Source organism: Entelurus aequoreus, linkage group LG24 (assembly GCF_033978785.1).
Source record: "Entelurus aequoreus isolate RoL-2023_Sb linkage group LG24, RoL_Eaeq_v1.1, whole genome shotgun sequence".
NCBI classification, from domain to species: Eukaryota; Metazoa; Chordata; class Actinopteri; order Syngnathiformes; family Syngnathidae; genus Entelurus; species Entelurus aequoreus.
Window position 1 is genome coordinate 24160657 of NC_084754.1, and position 24729 is coordinate 24185385.

A 24729-nucleotide genomic window follows, 5' to 3' on the forward strand; every position below is an offset into this window, starting at 1 on the left:
GTCACCTCTGACCTGGAAGTGTATCCTCACCCTGTGTTTCAATGTAGCCTATTACCACATTTCTTTTAACAGTAAACCTTGCTTGCCTCACCATCAGCAGCTGTTAGACTATTGTAGTGAATCACACCTGAGCCATCATACATGAATCATATCTTTAATGGACGTGTGAAGGTAAACAATGTGATAAAAGAACATTTTACAACAGTCAATCTAGGGATTTAGAGATCTGGTCAGGACACTGTGCTTGTAGGCTGAAGTTGGCAGTCGTACTTTACGGCCGCAACTACTTCATGGCTTCACAATAGTTATGGAGTACAAAACTAGACGTTGGGTAATGGCTCAACATACGTCGCGGACTATAACTTATAGTCTGCTTTGCCAGTCCAAATGCATTCGCTTTTTTCCGTAGTACTCCCTTGTCCGCAAGAGCCCACATTCTCGTTGTCTCCCCTTCGACAAATAGACAAAGTTTTCCTCTAAGTAGAATCACAGCTGACCCGGACATTCGAAAGTTCTCTTGCCGTTCCTCTGACACAACACACTCGGTGACAAACATATCCCACCAGGCTGCCGTTCTTCCAGGCCTTATCCAAAACCGTCGCTCAACATTGCTATGTTGCCGTCTGAGATGTGTTGTACCCGAAATAGCTGCCATTGCCGGTTCCTCTGAGTTACGAGACCGCTTGTTATGAAGCTGGCTCTGACGCGCTCTTTCTGACTTCTCTGACTTTCTCGCTTCCTGTGTGGGGCGTGGTCTTTCTTGCATCAGTTCCTCTCCGAACGAAGTTTGCAAAAGATCGATGAGTCCATACAAAGCTAAGAGCCGGAGATTCAAGAAATACATGGTGCACTTACCCGTGTAAAAAATTATCAGAGGAGGTGAACCTTAAACGATGGTTTAGTGTGGCTGACACGGTGCTTAAGCTAAATAACCCCGTTTCCATGTGAGTTGGGAAATTGTGTTAGATGTAAATATAAACGGAATACAATGATTTGCAAATCATTTTCAACCCATATTCAGTTGAATATGCTACAAAGACAACATATTTGATGTTCAAACTGATAAACTTTTTTTTTTTTTGCAAATAATTATTAACTTTAGAATTTGATGCCAGCAACAAGTGACAAAGAAGTTGGGAAAGGTGGCAATAAATACTGATTAAGTTGAGGAATGCTCATCAAACACTTATTTGGAACATCCCACAGGTGAACAAGCAAATTGGGAACAGGTGGGTGCCATGATTGGGTATAAAGGTAGATTCCATGAAATGCTCAGTCATTCACAAACAAGGATGGGGCGAGGGTCACCACTTTGTCAACAAATGCGTGAGCAAATTGTTGAACAGTTTAAGAAAAACCTTTCTCAACCAGCTATTGCAAGGAATTTAGGGATGTCACCATCTACGGTCCGTAATATCATCAAAGGGTTCAGAGAATCTGGTGAAATCACTGCACGTAAGCAGCTAAGCCCGTGACCTTCCTCCCTCAGGCTGTACTGCATCAACAAGCGACATCAGTGTGTAAAGGATATCACCACATGGGCTCAGGAACACTTCAGAAACCCACTGTCAGTAACTACTGTTGGTGGCTACATCTGTAAGTGCAAGTTAAAACTGTCCTATGCAAGGCGAAAACCGTTGATCAACAACACCCAGAAACGCCGTTGGCTTCGCTGGGCCTGATCTCATCTAAGATGGACTGATACAAAGTGGAAAAGTGTTCTGTGGTCTGACGAGTCCACATTTCAAATTGTTTTCCTCCGGACCAAAGAGGAAAAGAACCATCCGGATTGTTATAGGCACAAAGTTGAAAAGCCAGCATCTGTGATGGTATGGAGGTGTATTAGTTCCCAAGACATGGGTAACTTACACATCTGTGAAGGCGCCATTAATGCTGAAAGGTACATACAGGTTTTGAAACAACATATGTTGCCATCCAAGCAACGTTACCATGGACGCCGCTGCTTATTTCAGCAAGACAATGCCAAGCCACGTGTTACATCAGCGTGGCTTCATAGTAAAAGAGTGCAGGTACTAGACTGGCCTGCCTGTAGTCCAGACCTGTCTCCCATTGAAAATGTGTGGCGCATTATGAAGCCTAAAAAACCACAACGGACTGTTGAACAACTTAAGCTGTACATCAAGCAAGAATGGGAAAGAATTCCACCTGAGAAGCTTAAAAAAAAGTGTTGTTAAAAGGAAAGGCCATGTAACACAGTGGTGAACATGCCCTTTCCAAACTACTTTGGCACGTGTTGCAGCCATGAAATTGTAAGTTAATTATTATTTGCAAAAAAAAAAAAAAAGTTTATGATTTTGAACATCAAATATGTTGTCTTTGTAGTACATTCAATTGAATATGGGTCGAAAAGGATTTGCAAATCATTGTATTCTGTTTATATTTACATCTAACACAATTTCCCAACTCATATGGAAACGGGGTTTGTAAATAATTATTTGACAGGGCCTAAGGAAAGTAGCTATTGAGTGTCCTAAAAGTTGCTAAATGACGCTATTGCCTATTTTGCATAAATGATTGCAATGGACATTGTAGGAGTGGAATAACATTGTATGTGAGATAAACAAAAGTGAGTTTATAAAGATGCTAATTATGTTTAGAACTTCATATAAACTTCTGTTGATGCTATTTTTGGGGAGGAGGGGGGGGGTTACATTTAAATAATACTTGTATTGTTAGAGTACTAATTTTGATTAAACGACTGGAAGGTTGTGACACGCGCATACAAACCAAATTTCTTGACTGGCTCATCAACATGTAAAATGGGATTGGGACGTTGGACTGATTTATTTTAGCCTGTCACGACAGTGAAGAAGCATTTACATTTACATCTCACTCTGTAAACCAAGGCGGAAACAGCTGCAGCTTTACACATGTGCATTTCATTTGCAGTCCGGAGGCGTGTGGGTGGCCTATGACTGCAGCTGGGACTGCTGTGGGAGGCTACTGTCAGCCTGACAGTCCATGAGGAGGGGTTCACGGTAGCACTAGCTGCTCGTTGATACATTCACTACTGATTGATATGTGCTTTAATGTCTCAAAACATCTGAAAAAGTCAGTAGATTTGTCTCTATTTGCTTTTGAGAGACAATTGAGTTGGAAAGTCACCAGATTCAGGGAGAAAGTCGCCATTTTGGCAACACTACGGTTCATGTCGTCATGAGCTTGTCTATAAAATTCGCTACACCTCCCTGATACTGAAGTACATGTCAAACTACTTCCATAACGTAAATGACCGCCATAACCACAACACCAGGGGGCGCTCCACAAACTACGTTAAATCCAGGTTCCGATCTAACAAAGGTCTTAACTCATTCTCCTTCTATGCCACACCAATGTGGAATGCACTCCCAACAGGTGTAAAAGAAAGTGCATCTCTACCCTCCTTCAAAACCGCACTAAAAGAACACCTCCAAGCAACTACAACCCTAGACTACCACCCTCCCCCCACCACATACCACCTCCCCTGATTGCAATCGATCAAATGTAAATAATCAAATGTAAATAATCAAATGTAAATAATCAAATGTATATAATTGTTCTTATGCTCTCTGAGCTCACTATGTTCTCTGCTCGCTGTACAAATCCTACGAAGTCAGACCTACACTGTTTCAATGTCCATTTCTCAGATGATATTATTGTTGATGACTGAAGTGCTGATATCAACCAAACCTAACCCCTCCGCCCCAACCCCCTCCACATCCCACCCCCTGGATTGTAAATAATGTAAATAATTTAATGTATATACTCTGATGATTAACTTGTGTGATGACTGTATTATGATGATAGTATATATTTATTCCATGAATTGATTAACGAGGTAAATAGGCAATAGCGTCATTTAGCAATTTTTAGGACACTCAATAGCTACTTTCCTTAGGCCCTGTCAAATAATTATTTAGCTTAAGCACCGTGTCAGCCACACTAAACCATCGTTTAAGGTTCACCTCCTTGGATAATTTTTTACACGGGTAAGTGCGCCGTGTATTTCTTGAATCTCCGCCTCTTAGCTTTGTATGGACTCATCGATCGTTTACAAACTGAGTTCGGAGAGAAAGTGACGCCAGAAAGACCACGCCCCACACAGGAAGTGAGAAAGTCAGAGAAGTCAGAAAGAACGCGCCACAGCCAGCTTCATAACAAGCGGTCTCGTAACTCGGAGGAAACGCGCGATTGCAGCTATTTCGGATACAAAACATCTCAGACGGCAACATTACCATGAATTGATTAACGTGGACCCCGACTTAAACAAGTTGAAAAGCTTATTCGGGTGTTACCATTTAGTGGTCAATTGTACGGAATATGTACTGTACTGTGCAATCTATTAATAAAAGTCTCAATCAATCAATCAAATTGAACAAAAGATGAGATCACAGGAACACAACGGGACTCACAAAAATACAAAGTAGCAAAAATAATAAAGGAAGCTAGCTAAGCAAGCAGGAAATAGAAAAAAAATATTTTAGGAGTGTAGTTGGTTGCATTAAAACGTAAATCTAGCAAACATCGTAGTCCAAACCTCAAATATAGAGTCAGGGAAGACATGTAGAAGTCCCGGCCGAACAAAACATCCCACTAATCGCCAATATAACTCAGGTATGCTCATAAAACACAAACGAAGGTTTTGTTATGAAGAGCCAACAGAGCTCCACACTCACAACACACACTTGATACTGTTGTGAGAAATCATAACTATTAAAAGGTATATACTGTAACTCAAGCAACCATATGGGTATAGTTTGAAAATATGTTAGAAATCCCTTCTGACAAGCTCCAGACAGATATTTAAAAACCTAAACAATGGGCCATTCAGCATCTGTTAAAGAGATACACTAATGACCAACTTCGGTATTGAGTCTTTTCTTTGGGGGTGGAGGGTTATTCTCACAGGACTTGAAAGGGCAAATTCATTAATGCATTCATTTTTTAGACCGCTTATCCTGTGCAGGGTCATGGGAGAGCTGGAGCCCAATCTAGTGACTAAGGCTAAGTCTACACTAAGCCGGATAACCCCTTAAACCAATCATTATATAGCCTAAGCCCCGTTTCAGTCACACTAACCCATCATTTAAGGTCACCATCCTCGGACAATTTTTTACACGGGTAAGTCAGCCGTGTATTTCTTGAATCTCCGGCTCTTAGCTTTGTATGGACTCATTAATCGTTTACAGAGAGGAAGTGACACCAGAAAGACCGCGCCCCACACAGGAAGTGACGTCAGAAAGAACGCGCCACAGCCAGCTTCATAATAAAGCGGTTTCGTAACTCGGAGCTAACCACTGGAAATATGGAGGCGAGTCATCCAGACATGCCCGTGTTTCTCCTTCCGTCTGTACAGGTGCTTGTGGAAATCACACATGAATACCTTAAGACAAAGCAATTGCAGCTATTTCGGATACAACACTTCTCAGACGGCAAGAGAACTTTCCAATGTCCAGGTCAGCTGTGATTCTACTTACCGAAAAAACTTTGTCCATTTGTCGAAGGAGAGACAACGAGAATGCGGGCTCCCGTGGATGGGATAAAAAAAGGTAGCGTGTGCTTTATATTACCTGGCCGTCGAAGGAAGACTACGGACAACGGCGAATGCATTTGGACTAGCAAAGCAGTCTGTATCAGTTATTGTGCGCCATGTATGTCGCGGACTCAACGTCTAGGTCCAGAGTATATAAAGTCACCATAAACGAATGGACAATAAAGGTGAAGGCAAAAGAGTGAGGAGTGTCCTGACCAGATATCTAGATCCCTAGATTGATTGTTGTACGTTTGTAAAATGTTCTTTTTCACATTGTTTACTTTCACATGTCCATTGAAGATTTGATTAATTTATGACGGCTCAGGTGTGATTCACTACAATAGGGCCCCACAGCACACTGGATTCCAGTTAATTGAAATACCACAACACTGGATATTGGTCAGATAAGTTAAATATAAGATCTTGCACACAAAGCAACACTGGAGGTGACTATGACGTGCACATTTTCAGCGCATGCGTATTAGGTCGCGTTGCGCCGACGGATTGAGGGCGGGAGGGGGTCTTAAACGACCATTGTGAGTGTGTGGACACGGATAAGGTTAGGTGGGATTCATCCTGGATAACCTTACCCAGCTTAGTGTCGAAGGGGCCTAAAAGGTGGATGCAGCTGGGACTGATCACCAGTCAATCAAATACAAACAACCATTCACACTCACTTTCACACTTATGGACAATATACAGTCTACTATTAAGCTAGAGTAGAGACAATAGGCAATAGACGTGGGGATGCAGTTGCAGAGGGGGCCTCCTTTTTCACATTCCGCATTTAGCCCCGACTCCACGGTCATTTGCATCTCATCAGCTGCATTAATGCATTTCTATCTCATGAAGTCAGCGTAGATGAATGGCTTCAGTGAGCTGTGCTGACTGACACCTTATGTGTTTTGTTAGCTATTGCATAATATGAATAATGTGATGTGTTTGTAATTGTCATCATTCTTTATTCATATTTGAAAATCAACTTGCAGGTAGTCATAGTTGCCTGTCAGCCTCTTCTAGATGAATGATTTACGAGATAAAATGTGACATGCGCGGCACTTCTCCAGCTGCTTTGCACGACGACGCGGGGATGGAAACTTTTTATTGAATGTTTCTTTTTTGTAACCGTCGTTTTACATCATTTTTAAAGTGTTCCACCTTCTCGGCCAATAACTTTGCAATGAGCACGAATCATTTTAATAAGCATTGTTCTCAATCCGGTTGAGAATGCAAGCAATCGTAATAAAGAGCAAAAATACTGAGTGTAATGCAGGGAAGACAACGTTGTCAAATGTGTGATGGTAATATCTGCTATTTAGAGCTGCTATACCATTCCTGCTCAGAGTCCTTTATTTGCATCAATTTGCCAACGCTTAAAAGATAAAGAGGATCAGCTTAATCAAACAGCTCTGTCTTTTTCCCAGAAGAGAGAAGCTCCTCTGCATTAAACGTCTGTTTTGCCATCATTTTAAGCCTCCATACGCTACGGACTTGAATGATAATGATTTGACAATACATCAACCAATAACTTGTCAATTGTTGAAGGCAGGCGGCCTCCTTTAGTGTGGTTCAACAATGTTGGACTTTCAACTTCAAAAACAACGATGCAAAGTAAACTCCCGTCAGTCGTGAGACTGCTTTGTGATAGGGTGTGTTGTTTGTGGGCATGCTTTTTGCAGAAGTTTAGGATTTACCTTTAAAGGAGACCTATGATTCATTTCTTCTATGATTCATTTTGTCCTTTCTGACTCACAAAGTGTCAAATTGTAGGGTTCATGCATTTTGCTGTGTGCAGTTTGGAACCCCTTTGTTCACGGAGTTTTGCAGTCTGGCTTTAGTGCACCTAAAAAGTATTCACAGCGCTTCATTTTTTCCATATTTTGGTATGCTACAGCCTGCTTACAAAAAGGAATAAATTCATTATTGTCATGATCCGTGGCCCGGATAATGTTTTTGCTATATTCTGTTAGCTTTGGACTCCCTTAGTTCCTGTTTTTGTGCACCCTTGTTTGTTTTTAGTTACCATGGGTGCTTATTGTTTCCACCTGTCTCTGATTGGTGCTCGGGACGCTCACCTGTTTTCCGAGCACTAATCAGAGGGACTTTTTAAGCCTGCCTTTGCTGGTCAGACGGCCTGGCTTCATGCTTGCTACACGCAACCTGTTATGTTAGTATTTCTTGTCTCCTAGTCTATGCTTCCTGTGCTAAGTGAGACCAATCTGTTAGCGGTTCCAAGAGTAAACTCAAATCAAGGGAGAGCATCATTCAGTCACTATGCAACAAATAGCTGGAATAAACTTCCTGAAGATGTCAGACTCTCCCCAACTCTCACTACTTTTAAAACTAGACTGAAGACTTTTATGTTCACCTTAGCTTTCAGCTAAATCTTTTAATCTTTTAACTTTTAACGTCTGCACTGTTTTTATTTTTATTGTCTGCATTTTAATTTTGCTTTTATTTTCTTTCATTTCACTTTGTTGTCTGTGAAGCACTTTGAGTCTGCCTTGTGTATGAAAAGCGCTATACAAATAAAGTTGCCTTGCCTTGCCTAGCCGTAGCTTCCCGGCACGCCTTTCCTTCTGCTTGTTTTGCGTTTTTGGTACGTGTTTAATTTTGAAGATTAAATCATTTTCTTACCTGCACACCTTTTCCGGAGTGGTCCGTCTGCATCCCGGGGGAACGAACCCCGCAGTAAGCTGTGAACCCCCCCCGCCGTGACAATTATGTCCTCAAAATTCTGAAGACAATACCCCATAATGACAATGTAAAAATATATATATTTTTTAATTTAAAGCAGGGGTGTCAAACGTAGGTTTTATCCGGCCCGCGGGATGAGTTTGCTAAGTATAAAAATGAGCCGAAATTTTTAAATGAAAGAAACTGCTGTTCTAAATGTGTCCACTAGATGTTGCAATAGCAATTATTTGTGTCTTTGTAGATTATGCTACATATGTAAAAAAAAAAATTATATTTAGTGCACCAGTCATAAATAACTAACCTGACTCTCGCCAAATTCTTGTAGTTCGCTGAGCTCCACACAAGGATCTGGGATCGAGGGCAATGCAAACTCTTTCAAGATAGCAACAAATAATCGCGGGGCGGGATTTCATAGATGTGACGTAGCGCCGAAGCGACTGTTTAATTCAAACAACAATGGCGGCACGCAGCGAGGAGTCGTGTGCTGACATTGATTCTGCTATTGCAACTGTTTTGTCGAATCTATCGCATATTAATTCTTTAAAAGATGAACAGAAAATGGTTTTGGAGGCATTTATTAACTTTTCGCTCTGTCGTTATCGAATATGTCGGCTGTTCTGTTTTGGATGTCCTAGCGTCGCTCTCATCAGCATCACTGGTTGATTTCGATGTGAGTGGTTAAAGTAGCACGTCATTCAAGATAATGGACAAGTGGTTTATCCAATCACATACAATTATTTTTTTTACAAGGCCCCGCCTTCTGAAATACATTTCCTATTGAGAACTCCCAGATCCTTGTGTGGAGCTTAGCGAACTACAAGGATCTGGTGAGAGTCAGGTTAATAAATAACATCCTGTAATTTGATTTTGTTATTTTTTTATCTTGAGAGATTGAAAATGAACACCAATGAGTTGACTGATGAACATTATCACATGATTTATTCAGAAAGTATAAATAACGACAAATAAAGGTAAAATACTATTAACCGCAACATATAGGTGTAAAAAAAACAAAACAACATCATTATGATTTGTACATTTTCAGAATGTGCTTGTTCTATTTTCAAACAAAGAAAACAATCTGAAGTTGTCTTTATTTTTGTGGGATCTGAGCCGAGGATGTCGTTGTGGCTTGTACAGCCCTTTGAGACACCTGTGATTTAGGGTTATATAAATAAACTTTGATTGATTTTTAAGTTATCGTGCCGTGACTTTACCAGTCCGGCCCACTTAGGAGTAGATTTTTCTCCATGTGGCCCCCGATCTAAAATGAGTTTTACACCCCTGATTTAGAGCATTTATTAAAAATTCAAAATCACATGTACTCAGCTGTGGCTACAAATGTAGCTTACCACCAACCACGTCTGAATGTGGCGTGAATGAATGATGGGTTCTCTGTTCTCCGTGAGGTGCTAGAAAAGCGCTTTTTAAACCTAATCCATTTTTCATGATATATAATATTTTGGGATTTTTGTTAATTGTTTTCCTTTTTGTGTCTTTTCCAGTGGTGAGCCCTGGCTCTATTACTGCAGTTTCAACCAGAAGGTGTCATTCCATCTACAAGAGCTTTGCCCGTTGTCTCATGGCTTTGGGCGACAGTATGACGGACAACACAGGCAAGGGCGAAGACACACATGAGATACATTCCATCTGCAGGTCAGTGCATTAGCTCACTGGAAAAATAAAGCAGTCATAATTGTCTAAAACTTGCAAGAAAAAGATATCTCACCAAACTTTAACAAAACATCAACATTGTTGCTGCCTATGGCGCACGCTTGTGTATTTGGTCTTTAGTGTATTTTGTTTAGGTATCAGAAATACATGCAGGACTGTATCAGTTTGGTTTGGACAACTTGTACCAAAAAGTGTTAACTATATTCTCACAAAAATGTAATAATAAGGAATGTGTCTGCAAAGTTTTCATGGGAATGTGCTGTACAACCCTGCTTTAATAGCAAATGAGTCAACAAACAGGTGAAAAACGCTCTGAAGATAATTCCTTAAACTATCAGTTATTTTGGCACACTGAAGTTAGGGGAATTTTTTTGGGGAAATAAGGGCAAATGAGGGATGACAATATGGTCAATTTATGTCTTTCTAGTTCAATTGTGACCAACAAACACCCCGACTTTTCCTGCCATTGGGAGGGGGTTGTGTTGTGTTGTGTTGTGTTGATCTGTCTGCCAATGGTGCTAGTGTGTTGTTTTACTGCTGTGCTTTTTCAATCTTTTAATTTGAAGGCCTAATTTTACCAGCAACAAGATGTGTCACAATGAAATGAGGTAATGGAAATGTTTTTATTTTTCATGGAGGCTTAAAGGCCTACTGAAATGAATTTTTTTTATTCAAACGGGGATAGCAGATCCATTCTATGTGTCATACTTGATCATTTCGTGATATTGCCATATTTTTGCTGAAAGGATTTAGTAGAGAACAACGACGATAAAGTTCGCAAATTTTGGTTGCTGATTTAAAAAAAGCCTTGCCTGTACCGGAAGTAGCGATTCGGACCAAGAAAGCGACGATTACCCCATTAATTTGAGCGAGGATGAAAGATTTGTGGATGAGGAACTTGAGAGTGAAGGACTAGAGTGCAGTGCAGGACATATCTTTTTTCGCTCTGACCGTAACTTTGGTACAAGGGCTCATTGGATTCCAAACTTTCTCCTTTTTCTATTGTGGATCACGGATTTGTATTTTAAACCACCTCGGATACTATATCCTCTTGAAAGTGAGAGTCGAGAACGCGAAATGGACATTCACAGTGACGTTTATCTCCACGACAATACATCGGCGACACATTTTAGCTACGGAGCTAACGTGATAGCATCGGGCTCAAATGCAGATAGAAACAAAATAAATAAACCCCTGACTGGAAGGATAGACAGAAGATCAACAATACTATTAAACCATGGAAATGTAAATACACGATTAATGCTTTCCAGCCTGTCAAAGCTTAACAATGCTGTTGCTAACGACGCCATTGAAGCTAACTTAGCAACGGGATCTCACAGAGCTATGCTAAAAATATTAGCTCTCCACCTACGCCAGCCAGCCCTCACCTGCTCATCAACACCCGTGCTCACCTGCGTTCCAGCGATCGACGGAGCGACGAAGGACTTTGCCCGATCACCGATGCGGTCGGCGGCCCGGAGACGGAGGAAGTCAAGGTGAGGTCGGCGGCTAGCTTGTCTGCTATCCATCTCAAAGTCCTCCTGGTTGTATTGCTGTAGTCCGCCGCTAATACACAGATCACACCTACAGCTTTCTTTTTTGCAGTCTCCATTGTTCATTAAACAAATTGCAAAAGATTCACCAACACAGATGTCCAGAATACTGTGGAATTTTGGGATGAAAACAGAGCTTTTTTGTATTGGATCCAATGGGGAAACAGTTGTTCTAAATGTGTCCCCTGGATGTCGAAATAGCAATTATTTGTATCTTTGTAGATGATGCTACATTTGTACAAAATGAACCACATGATGTTAGTCCATCATTCGGGGAAAATTAGCAAACTACATAAATAATATGGGTGTGGGGAAAAATCCATTCGAATTTGAATCGCGATTCTCACATTGAGCGATTCAGAATCGATTCTCATTTTTAAAAAATCTATTTTTTTTATTTGATTATTTTTTTTAAAAGTATTTATTTATTTATTTATTTTTTAATTAATCAATCCAACAAAACAATACACAGCAATACCATAACAATGCAATCCAATTCCAAAACCAAACCTGACCCAGCAACACTCAGAACTGCAATAAACAGAGCAATTGAGAGGAGACACAAACACGACACAGAACAAACCAAAAGTAGTGAAACAAAAATGAATATTATCAACAACAGTATCAATATTAGTTACAATTTCAACATAGCAGTGATTAAAAATCCCTCATTGACATTATTATTAGACATTTATAAAAAAAATAAAAAAAGAACAATAGTGTCACAGTGGCTTACACTTGCATCGCATCTCATAAGCTTGACAACACAGTGTCCAATATTTTCACAAAGATAAAATAAGTCATATTTTTGGTTCATTTAATAGTTAAAACAAATGTACATTATTGCAATCAGTTGATAAAACATTGTCCTTTACAATTATAAAAGCTTTTTACAAAAATCTACTACTCTGCTTGCATGTCAGCAGACTGGGGTAGATCCTGCTGAAATCCTATGTATTGAATGAATAGAAAATCGTTTTGAATCGGGAAAAAAAATCGTTTTTGAATCGAGAATCGTGTTGAATTGAAAAAAAATCGATTTTGAATCGAATCGTAACCCCAAGAATTGATATTGAATCGAATCGTGGGACACCCAAAGATTCACAGCCCTAATAAATAACATCCTGTAATTTGATTTTGATATAATTTTTTTATCTTGATAGATTGAAAATTAACACCAGGGACAAGCGGTAGAAAATGGATGGATGGATGGAGTTGACTGATAAACATTATCACATAATTTATTCAGAAAATATAAATAACGACAAATAATAATATAATACTATTAACCGCAACATGTAAGTGTAAAAAAAACCCAACAACATTATGATTTGTACAATATCATAATGTCCTTGTTCTATTTTTAAACAAAGAAAACAATCTGAAGTTGTCTTTATTTTTAAGTTATCGTGCCGTGATTTTACCAGTCCGGCCCACTTGGAAGTAGATTTTTCTCCATGTGGCCCCCGATCTAAAATTAGTTTGACACCCCTGTTGTAGGCGCTACTGTAGCACCAACAGCCTACTTTTCTGGCATAGTAACACAGCGAAATGCTCCTCACTCACAATAGGACACTGCTTCTCAAATAGTTGGGCGGGTGCCCCTGGAGGGGGGGGGGTCCAGTGCGATGCCGGGGGACACGTTTGATGTCGGGGAACATCCTATTTTTTTTAATATGACGAAGTGTATGTAGCACTTGGCTTCACTGTGACTATAGGAGACGATGAAAGACCGGTGTGTTGTATTATTTAGTGTTAATAAGGATACAATGTTATGCAGAGGTGTACTTACAACAATTTTATAGCCAGATGATGCTATTTATATTCACGGTGAGGGAGTCCCTGGTTCACATGTCTGTTTAAATATCAACTGACGAATAAACAGAAATAGTATACTGTTACAGTACAGGGGGGAAGAAGATGGCACAGAATGCAGGGACGTAGTTTTAGCTCTATTTATTAATATATACAATGGTAAGAAATGAAGTGTGAAACTAAACCAAATGTGTGTGGCGTGCGACTATGTGTAGCGGTTATCTGATGAGTGTTACCAGGAGTGATGAGCGTGAGGCGGAAGTCCAAGGGGGAAAGGCAAGCTCGGAGATCCAGAGACAGGCATGAGGTCTGGGGCAAGAGCGAGGTGTCAAACTCCATGTCCAGGCGGGGGGTCGAGATCCAATAAGGCAGCCAGGGGAACCAGAGGGAATACGGGGAGACGAGACGCACAGCTCGTCGTCAGGGATTGCAGGAATGCTGCTGGAACGACACGGGAACACGACACAAATGAAACCCTTAGGAGTAGAAAAGACGGAGAGAGAGAGCATAGAGCTTGACACGAGTTGGCTTACTGTACGAAACAGGAAACTACGTTCTGCCCCAAAACGCAGGTTTGCACTGGCTTAAGAAGCCCAGGAAGCTCATCAGCGACAGGTGTGTAGAGTGCTGATTGATTGGCGATTGAATGCGCGCGCGCTTTGAGGTGCGCTCAGCGCAGCACACAGAAGACTGCGCACTGGAGTGTCCCCGGGCTGTGACATATATAACACTAAACAGTGTTTTTTTTATAATTTCTCTCCATTCACATTATAATACACATGAAATGATGAATAATGATGTACCCAAACCCACGGGGTGGCGTCATTCCATTATTACATCCCCTTTTTGTGAAACAGCCAGCTGCAGGTCCTCAGGTCTGCAGAGAATGTTAAAATTTTAAAAAAAAACAGCTCATCACCCACATTTTTAATTTAGCGTTTAAATAATATTCTTATTCATCCTGTAACTTGTTTTATATCTTTAACTCTCTCTTTATGTAGTATTTAATAGCTTTTATTTACCACATACCATTTTAATTCATTGTATTTAGTTTTTAACTACATGTGTATGTAATATTGATGAATTTGACTAATTATATTGTATCATATTGCATTTTATTCATTTATTTTATCCTCTTACTATATTTAAATTGGACAGTTATATCTAGTGTTTCCTCAGCGGCAGCCATCTGCACTATGGCTGCTATGGCTCTGGCTCATGGGTTCCTCGGCGAGAGGACTCCTTGGTCTCCAGCTGTGTGCCCTGGATCAGGGTCGCTGCGGTCGTGGCCCGTCATCATGCAGCTGCTGCTGCACTTGGCTCCTTAAAGATAGTGTTTTCTCACTTGGGTCCTCCGTGCTCAGCCACATATGTTTTTACATGACTTTTATATGTGTGCATGTGTGTGGAAAGAGGAAAAATGGGGTTTAGGGTGGGGGATGTTTTTTTTTTTTACCTGGGATTATGTAAGGAGAGCGGGAGTCACTGGTTTTAACATGTTTTTTTAAAGGAAAAACACGTTGTGCTACATTTAATACGTATGAAAAGTGATATACAAATAAAGTTTGATTGGTTGTTTGATTGATGGATTGATGTTTTGAAGGGAAGGGAGCTGTGGAAACAATCATGATTGATTCAGCATGCTGATGTATTTCTAAGTGCACAAGTTAAGACACAAAAAGGTACATTTATTCATCGTTTTTTATGAGACGTTTGGAACCCCAATGCCTGTGTCTGTCTTATGGTCTGAGTCTGGGACTGTGTTGTGTCGTGGAAATCCAACTAACCTCAGTAATGTATTGGACTGTAGTAGTGGGAGGTTAATGAAATCATGTTCATACTAGCTTTGTAACACCTACTGTACATACACTGAAAGTGTAGTTAAAGGTTACTCGTGTTCACAACGATCAATATTTCAAAAATGATTCACTACTAAATCGCATGTTTAAATGGGAGACTTGGCAACTTAAGCCTCTTAAATGTTCACCACATTTAATTATAGGCTTTCAATTCATTCACCTAATTTGGGATAGCGTGACTGTGAAAATGTATTTTCCAGGGTATCTTCTTTATTTGCATCAATGCAGTAAATGTTACTCTTCTTGAGCTGTTAATATTTTACTATAGAGCCTTTGCAGCTTTTTACTAGCCTCGTAACACTATATTAGATATTTCACATCCGGTTACCGAAAGCTTTTTGCCTTACATTGCATTTATATTTAGAGTCTAAAGAGCAGGGGTGGGCAATTAATTTTTACCGGGGGCCGCATGAGCAACCCGAGCACTGCTGGAGGGCCACACCGACAATATTTCAATTAAATTTTGCTCAAATTATTTTTGATATACCGTAAGATAGATAATAATAATAATAATATTTTCATTTAACCTAACTTATCTTTATACAAAAGCAGATGGCTTTTGATGGTTTTATTTTTAACACTTTCTTACACAACACTTCCTGATGTATAATACAATACAAAAATTTCAATTTCTGTCACTTTATCCTGCATCCTCTTTGTTGTGAACGTAGCACGCCTGTAAGGTGATTGGCGAAGAAGGAGGAAGCGTTGCTGTTGCGGAAATGAGGAGTGAGGATTGGTTTTCCTTTTGGAAAGAACGAGATAAGTTGAGCTGTGTTAGTATAGCATGCTCAATAAAAGTTTAAAAAGTGCATCAGACTTGGTGTGCACTTCTTCTGGACGCTACAATTGATGTCAGAAGTGGGATGAAATTCCTCCCAGTTCGCCTTGCCATCAAACCTGGGAGTCTCCATTGAGGGCGGAATTCCCCCCGTGGCAAGCAGTGTGGCTGCACCTGTAAACGCTGTCTCTCTCTCTCTCTCTCTCTCTCTCTCTCTCTCTCTCTCTCTCTAACTCTCTCTCTCTCTCTCTCTCTCTCTCTCTCTCTCTCTTTGCGGCGAGCTCCTCACGTGGCACGTACCTCCCGATGACGTAGCACACAAACAGTGCAGTATGCGCAAAGTTTTACTTCTGCCACCAATTGTAGCGTCCAGAAGAAGTGCACATCAAGTCTGACGCTCTTTTTAAACTTTTATTGAGCAAGCTATACTAACACAGCTCAACATATCTCGTTCCTTCCACACGCACGTCTCCTCACTCCTCATTTACGCAACTCAAGAAGACAACATCTACTTCAGCAGGTCGTTACACTATATTCTTTAAACACAGCAACGTGTGTACCACAAATAAACACACGGCTTTACCTTTAATTGGCAGTCCATGTCTTGTTGAAAACACGCCATTCGTCATCAACTTTTCTCTTTTTAGCGTCTCGGGGATAACCGGGCATCACTTGTCGCTGTGCGCCTTCCCTCACAGGACATACGCACATATAACACTTTTCAAAATAAAAGCAGCACAGTTGTATTGCACGCACGACAAAGATGTTTTTTTTAATTTATTTTGTAATTTGAGATTGCCGCTGCGCGCACGAGCATACGTCCACACGGAAGTAATACAAATAACGCTTTTCAAAACAAAAGCAGCACCGTTGTATTGCACACTCGAAATAGATGCTTTTTTAAATTTATTTTGTAATTTATAATTGGCCTCACGCGGGCCGGACAGGGACGTACAAAGGGCCGGATGCGGCCCGCGGGCCGCACAATGCCCAGGTCTGCTAAAGAGTGTCAGTAAATAATTTTAGTAATAAAAACTCCAGCTCACCGGTCACCCTGAACAGGATAACCCGTACACTACTTCTCTTGGTAATAGAAAAGAAATGTAAAGAGCCTGTTTAAATACCTACACACGAGTGGAAATTACTGTAAGACTGCAAAGAGAAGCGAAACTGCCCCTAAGAAGTCAAAAAAGTGGTCAAATATGTACTTTTGTGTTGAATGTACTGTACATTTCATTGACTAAAAATGCTCTAGAATCCGTTCAACTTTTGTTCAGAATCAGCTACTTTCGCAACTTTCTTCTCTTTATCGTGGTAGCTTCACAGTGGATTTAACAGTGTTGAAGCTGAGCGTACACCAGTGATTTCAGTGGGGGAGCATAGAGTGGGTCGTTTCACTGCAGCCAAACCAGACAGTTATCCGAAAAATGTTCGACTTTGTCCTGCTCATGGGCATCTCTGGAAGTGTATGGAGAGTGGCGTGGGCGCTATGCTTTTGCATGATGATTGTATGATCTATGTGAGGCTGGATCCCTTTTTGAATGACAGCAAAATAAGAACATCAGCGATCTTGAAATATAAACCACTGCCAGAGCATTTTTCAAGTTTCATATTGTTGTTCCGAGTTGATTACGTTTTATTTGTAAAATCTATCATCTTTATATATTTTATCGGTTATTAAAGACTGTACTCTTGTTTGGAGGGTAACTAAAATAAATATCCGGCCTGGTTGCTGGTGGGGTGGTCCTTCCGTCCAGCTCTGGGCCCCTCAAGGCAGTGCGTCCCATATTTCTGCCCATGGGGGGTGTGGTCTCTCCCTGGCTTGAAGGCTGGCTGTCTCCTGCTTCTCCCGTGCTTTGTCGCCTTGTCCCCAGCTGGGTGTGTCTGCTGCTGGCCTGCCCGGCGGCGCGGTAGGCCTGGTCCTGGGGGTCCTGTCGCTGACTGGCCTTCGTACCTGGGGCTGGTGGTCCTTTGTTTCCTGTGCAGCACACCAGTTGTTTTTGAGTGGAACTTTCATGGTGGCTGGGGCCATACTTTGGCTGCTACACATACTGGGAGATAAATATACTGTACATACAAACATACATATACTTGCTCATACATACATACACACACACTCATATACTGTACATACATACATACGCACGTACAGTACATGCACACATACATAGGCACAGACGCATATATATAGGTACTTATGCACACTTATATATATATACACACATATATACTATACCTACACACACGGTGCATACATACACATGCACATTCACTGTAAAAACATGCATACATACTGTACATACACATATACATACATACTGTACACTCATGCATACAATCATGTTCCATTAAATGCATATTAATATTGTCCCCTCACCCCACGGGGGAAACCGGGTTGAAACATGGCTCACTGTTAAAGCTTAACCTACTCTTTCCATAACAATGTATAAGGTTAAAGTAGTCTGCTCCTCTTTCTTCCGTGCCTTTTCATTTGCTTTCTTTTGTAATGTATCCATTACACTTATGTATTGTTGCATTTGAAGTGATTGTAATGTTGATAATAGAGGTAAATATTATTATTAATTATCAATTTTGTTATTTCTATTGTTATTTTTTGTTTGCTCCATTTTGTAGTGCAATAATGTTCATTGTTATTTCTGTGTTATTACTATCTACTTCATTAACTGGTTCTTTATAATTTCTGGTATCATATCTAAAGATATCATATTTGCTGATGTTGTTTTGTTGTTGTTTTTTGTCTTCTTCTTCCCGCAATTTCCCCCTCTGTCTTTTTTTTTCTTCCTATCCTCTCTTGTTACGGTCCGGCTGCTAAATATACCCATTTAACAAATCAAATACAAATAGAGCAACAAGAGAAGTATCCAACATCTCTTTTGCAAAGCAAATGTGTACAGCGGATATGGGCATCAACAATATGATTCTCCTGAGTGGCTGAGCAGGATATCTTCAAAAAAAAGAAAAAAAAAAGATTCTATGCTTAAACTCACTCCTGGTACTCTGATCTTTGGCTTCGGAAACAACAATGAAATAAAGTTGCCTGAAATAGGCAATACACATTTTGAGTAGTTCAATATGTATAATATCAAATTTAGCAAATGTATGTTACCTTGTAAAACCCTGCAAATGTACTATATACCCTTTTTCCAAAACACAATATAGAATGTGAGATATAATAGGATAATGCATACATGTATCATTTGTTTTCAAAACGGTTACAAAAAAGTGTGACCCCAAAAATTTACTGTGGGACCCCATTTTTATGACTTGATGGGGTCCCATTTTGAAAATTCCTAGCGCCAACCCTGATGGAATATTGGTGCGTGCAAAACAGCAGCAGGCGGCTGTGGCCTGCGGGCCGGTTCTTATACTAATCAAATATCATCCCGTTGGCCTTGACGTTGACACCCCCTGCTCTAGACTCGAGCACAGCAAAAACAGCAAAACGTGATGTACATGTGTGCTCGGTCCTTTACATTATGCAAGCATGTTGACAAATAGTTGCAGGTTTTAGTAGTTAACAAGTATCATTTAGCTTGAATTGCATGACAGCTGAGATTGATTAATTATCTGGATTTGCACCATGAGCGCAAGAGAGACAGAGAGATAAACAAAATGTAAAAGTTTCACATCGGAAAATGTTTGGAGTAAAAAATACTAAATATCTTTTCTTCATACACAGTATACTGTATCTATGACTATTTTACAAACTGCACTAGAGTTTAGAGGCAAAAACTATTCAGTTATTATTATTTTGATAGAAAACATTTCTATTCTATTGTAAACTTTAAAGGCCTACTGAAATGATTTTTTTTTTATTCAAACGGGGATAGCAGATCCTTTCTATGTGTCACACTTGATAATTTCGCAATATTGGCATATTTTTGCTGAAAGGATCTAGTAGAGAACAACGACGATAAAGATCGCAACTTTTGGTATCTTATTAAAAAAAAGCCTTGCCCCTACCGGAAGTAGCGTGACGTAGTCAGTTGACAGGCTCCTCACATTTTCCTATTGTTTTCAATGCAGCTAGAGCAATTCGGACCGAGAAAGCGACGATTACCCCATTAATTTGAGCGAGGATGAAAGATTTGTGGATGAGGAACGTTAGAGTGAAGGACTAGAATGCAGTGCAAGACATATCTATTTTCGCTCTGACCGTAGCTTAGGTACAAGCTGGTTAATTGGATTCCACACTCTCTCCTTTTTCTATTGTGGATCACGGATTTGTATTTCAAACCACCTCGGATACTATATCCTCTTGAAAATGAGAGTCGAGAACGCGAAATGGACATTCACAGTGACTTTTATCTCCACAACAATACATCGACGAAACACTTTAGCTATGGAGCTAACGTGATAGCATCGTGCTTAACTGCATATAGAAACAAAATAAATAAATCCCTGACTGGAAGGATAGACAGAAGATCAACAATACTATTAAACCATGGACATGTAAATACACGGTTAATGCTTTCCAGCCTGGCGAAGGTTAACAATGCTGTTGCTAACGACACCATTGAAGCTACTGGACCTCACAGAGCTATGCTAAAAACATTAGCTCTCCACCTACGCCAGCCAGCCCTCATCTGCTCATCAACACCCGTGCTCACCTGCGTTCCAGCGATCGACGGTGCGACGAAGGACTTCACCCGATCACAGATGCGGTCGGCGAGACGGAGGAAGTTAAGGTGAGTTCGGCGGCTAGCGCGTCTGCTATCCATCTCTGTCCTCCTGGCTGTGTTGCTGTAGTCCGCCGCTAATACACCGATCCCACCTACAACTTTCTTCTTTGCAGTCTTCATTGTTCATTAAACAAATTGCAAAAGATTCACCAACACAGATGTCCAGAATACTGTGGAATTTTGAAATGAAAACAGAGCTTTTTTGTATTGTATTCAATGGGGTACCAATACTTCCGTATCAACCGTTTACGTCACGCGCATACGTCATCATATCTAGACGTTTTCAACCGGAAGTGTGGCGGGAAATTTAAAATTGCACTTTATAAGTTAACCCGGCCGTATAGGCATGTGTTGCAATGTTAAGATTTCATCATTGATATATAAACTATCAAACTGTGTGGTCGGTAGTAGTGGGTTTCAGTAGGCCTTTAATGTTATTTCTCTCAGGAGAACATCCTTACCCCGCTGGTCCTACACAGCTCTGCTTTTTTGAGCTGCAGGCTACTGTTTAAAGATGTAGAACATCTCTTGTCCCTGTTATTTTGTTACTCTCCTTTCAGTTACCACTACATTTCTCTTCATCCTGTACCCATCTGTCATCCCCCATCGCCCTCACTTCATCTCTATTTTCTGTTCTATTTATACATTCTCTTGTAATGAAGTCATATGCTATCGACCAAGGCAAAAATCCATTATTTTGCCAAGACTCTTGGAGACCGATTACTGATTTGAGTGCAGTGTTTCTGTCAAGTAAAATTTGTACAGAGCTGGAATCAGACAAAATTCATGTGAAGTAAATGGAATCATCTCAGTGAAAAGCACATGAGATGTCAGTCAAAGTTATTGTCCATGTTACTGTGTTGTAGAGCTGACTGCTTTAGCAGTTGGGACGAGGACTTTCACTTTTTGCACAATACATAATGAAAAAGGCTTTTACCTCCTAAAAGTGCTGCCATTCATTTTCTCAAAATAACATTGGATTCATGGAGTAGATTGTTCAGGTTTGCTTTAATCACCCCTGTTTGAAGGCATATGACATTTATCTTTGAATGGTTCCCATGGGTTAGATTAGTCTTTCGTCCCTGTACCTGGGTCGGAAAACCACTGTGGGGCCCCACTGGGGATTTTTCTGGCTTTGCCAAGCATTGATCATCATCTTTCAAGGAGAAGTCACATGAAGTCCCATTCTCCCTTTCTAGACTTAATGTGGGCGAGGGGTTTGAGTGCATTAGTTATCCTTTGGAGCTGTGATGTCCCTGGCAGGGTCTCCTAAGGCAATGGTCTTTGGGTGATGGTCTGGACCAAGACTATTTAAAAACAATAGGGGACACTTAGCCATCCCGAAGTAGCCACAGAGCGCCTACCCTACTTTCCAGACTTTTTTCCCTAACTTCAAACCCTGGGGTTTATACAATAGTCCTTTTTTCTACCATACGTTCAGAAACTTTAAAGGGGAATGCACTTTTTTGGGGAATTTTGCCTACTGTATACAATTATTATGAGAGACAAGAACACAGGTCTTTTTTTTTTTTTTAGGATTTTAAAGATGATAAAAAATGCCTGAACGGCTAATGGGAGTTACCATTGGAGCTTTCAAAGCCCTCTAAAACAACTTCAAAATGTTGCGAACTCACATGGCTGAAGTAGTAGTGACCCCAAGATGCAGGAACCAGGAGAGTAGTGATCAGGTAAGATGATTTTAATATATCTAAACAAGGAGGAAGCAGTCATACATATAAAGCTTCTCAAACAATAATCAATCCTGGAGCCCTGAGGAACAGGCGAGGCAGGCATGATTGGCAACTGCAACCAGGTGTGCATGGCTGCCAATCCGATACAGGTGAGGAAAACGAGCACTCAGAGGAAACATGCAGGTTATGGAAATCAAATAGGAGCGCTGGCAGGAAATAAACACAAAACAAGGAAACGCAAACAGAAGTCAAGTGACAGATCGTCACACAAAACCCTCCATCAATGTTTTTAAATAGACACTGCAAGTCTATATATATTGCAGTAACACACATGTTCATAGCAATATATAATATGTTTAATAGTTATAATTTTAAACATTTCCGGGACTGATTTTAATTTCTGTGGGGACATCTCTACGCTGCTGACCCGTCTCCGCTCGGGATGGTTCCTGCTGGCCCCACCATGGACTGGACTTTCGCTGATGTGTTGGACTTTCACAATATTATGTCAGACCCACTCGACATCCATTGCTTTCGGTCTCCCCTAGATGGGGGGGGGGGGGTTACCCACATATGCGGTCCTCTCCAAGGTTTCTCATAGTCATTCACATTGACGTCCCACTGGGGTGAGTTTTCCTTGCCCGTATGTGGGCTCTGTACCGAGGATGTCGTTTTGGCTTGTACAGCCCTTTGAGACACTTGTGATTTAGGGCTATATAAATAAACATTGATTGATTGATTGATAGCAATGCACATCTGACTTCTGGCAGCAAATGTGTGTTCCTACTTCCGGAATCATACACGTGTGTGTGTTCTAATCATGGCGCACTTGGTAACAGACGACGAAGATTACTATTTTTGGACAAATGAGGATTCAGAACCCTATCTTTTTGAAGCTGAATATTCTGAGGATGAACTACTGCTTATAAAAGGGAGCACAAAGAAGAGGGTGAGACGTTGGAGCAGACAGAACCCAGGAGAGTGAGGTGAAAGCGACGACGCTATAAATGTGGAACTTGGAGACAAGCTATATCGACATAAATTGATTGCTTACCCAAAATCAACAGGAAATGTCCCCGGCCAGCTGGACCAGACAAACAACTGTCCATCGAGTGAGTCACTTTAATATCGATCATGATACAAGCAGCACGTCATGCTTCCTTTTATTACAACAACAGTACATACATGTTTGGCTTGCTAAGATGTGTACAAACAAAATATGATATGTGGGCTTATACTTTACTGATACTGTAACATGATTGTTCATTGTTTTTCAGTCAATACAGATTGGTGTCCTGTCGCAGTGTTGTGGATTACAAACTCAAACGTGTTTCGTGTTGACGTAGAAGCTATCTTATCTCTTCCGTAGTTAGTGTTATTACGTTAGAAAAATAGTTCCTCAGTGTTCTCTTTACAATAATAATGTCGTTACAGCTTGGTTCTTATACAGGTTACATTGCAAGCTACCTGGAACGAGCTGATTTTTACATGTTAGGAAGCAAAAAAAAAACAACCTTTGTCTTCTTATCTCTCATAATGATAGTGAAAGATAGGCAAAATCCCCCCAAAAAAGTGCAGTTCCCCTTTAAGTTCCTGGAATCTTTAGATCCAAGAACTAAAGGATTCTATAGAAGTGTGTGGTTTGTGTTACCACCAAGTTTCAAAGTTCAGAGTAACTTTTACAAATCAGGCAGATGACGTGTGGATGAGACAATATTAGGTCAAATTTCTTTAACTCAAGTGCAAATAAATAAAATACAAAGCAATACAATACTACATATAGTTTAAAAACCGAGTGTACCGAATTTAACATTTAAAAAATCAGGCTTTTGTCCATTATACCTAGAAACCAAATTTCTAGGTATTATGATAATGATAACATTAACTTGAAATGCCATATAAAAAATTCTGGATTGCTTTCACTTGTATTTGATTTGTTAAAACAACATAAAATGGTAAGAAACACGCCAATAATGAATAAAACTAAACATGCATTGGACCAAAAATCACTTCATATTCTCTACTGCTCGCTAGTGTTACCATATCTGAATTATTGTGTAGAAATATGGGGAAATAACTACAAAAGTACACTTCATTCATTAACCGTGTTGCAAAAAAGATCAGTTACAATAATACATAATGTTGGGTATGGAGAACATTCAAAACCTTTATTCATTGAATCGAAAATACTGAAATTCCACGACATAGTGAATTTGCAAACAGCTAAAATTATGCACATAGCCAACTATATATTGCTACCCAAGAATGTACAACAATTCTTCTCAGCAAAAGAGTAGAAATATAATCTTAGAGAAAAAAGTAATTTAAAACATTTGTACGCATGTACAACACTTAAGACCTTCAGTATATCAGTATGTGGAATTAAATTATGGAATGGATTAAGCAAAGCAATCAAACAATGT

At 40.2% G+C, this 24729-nt stretch overlaps 1 protein-coding gene across 1 annotated transcript in view; it reads left to right on the forward strand.

Moving 5' to 3' along the window:
* nrn1la (neuritin 1-like a) overlaps positions 1-24729 on the forward strand; it is a 186523-nt gene that overhangs the window by 127738 nt on the left and 34056 nt on the right. The window contains exon 3 of the mRNA XM_062035460.1: positions 9736-9886. Within this exon, the coding sequence (XP_061891444.1) occupies positions 9736-9886 (151 nt within the window). The remainder of the gene's footprint in view (positions 1-9735; positions 9887-24729) is intronic.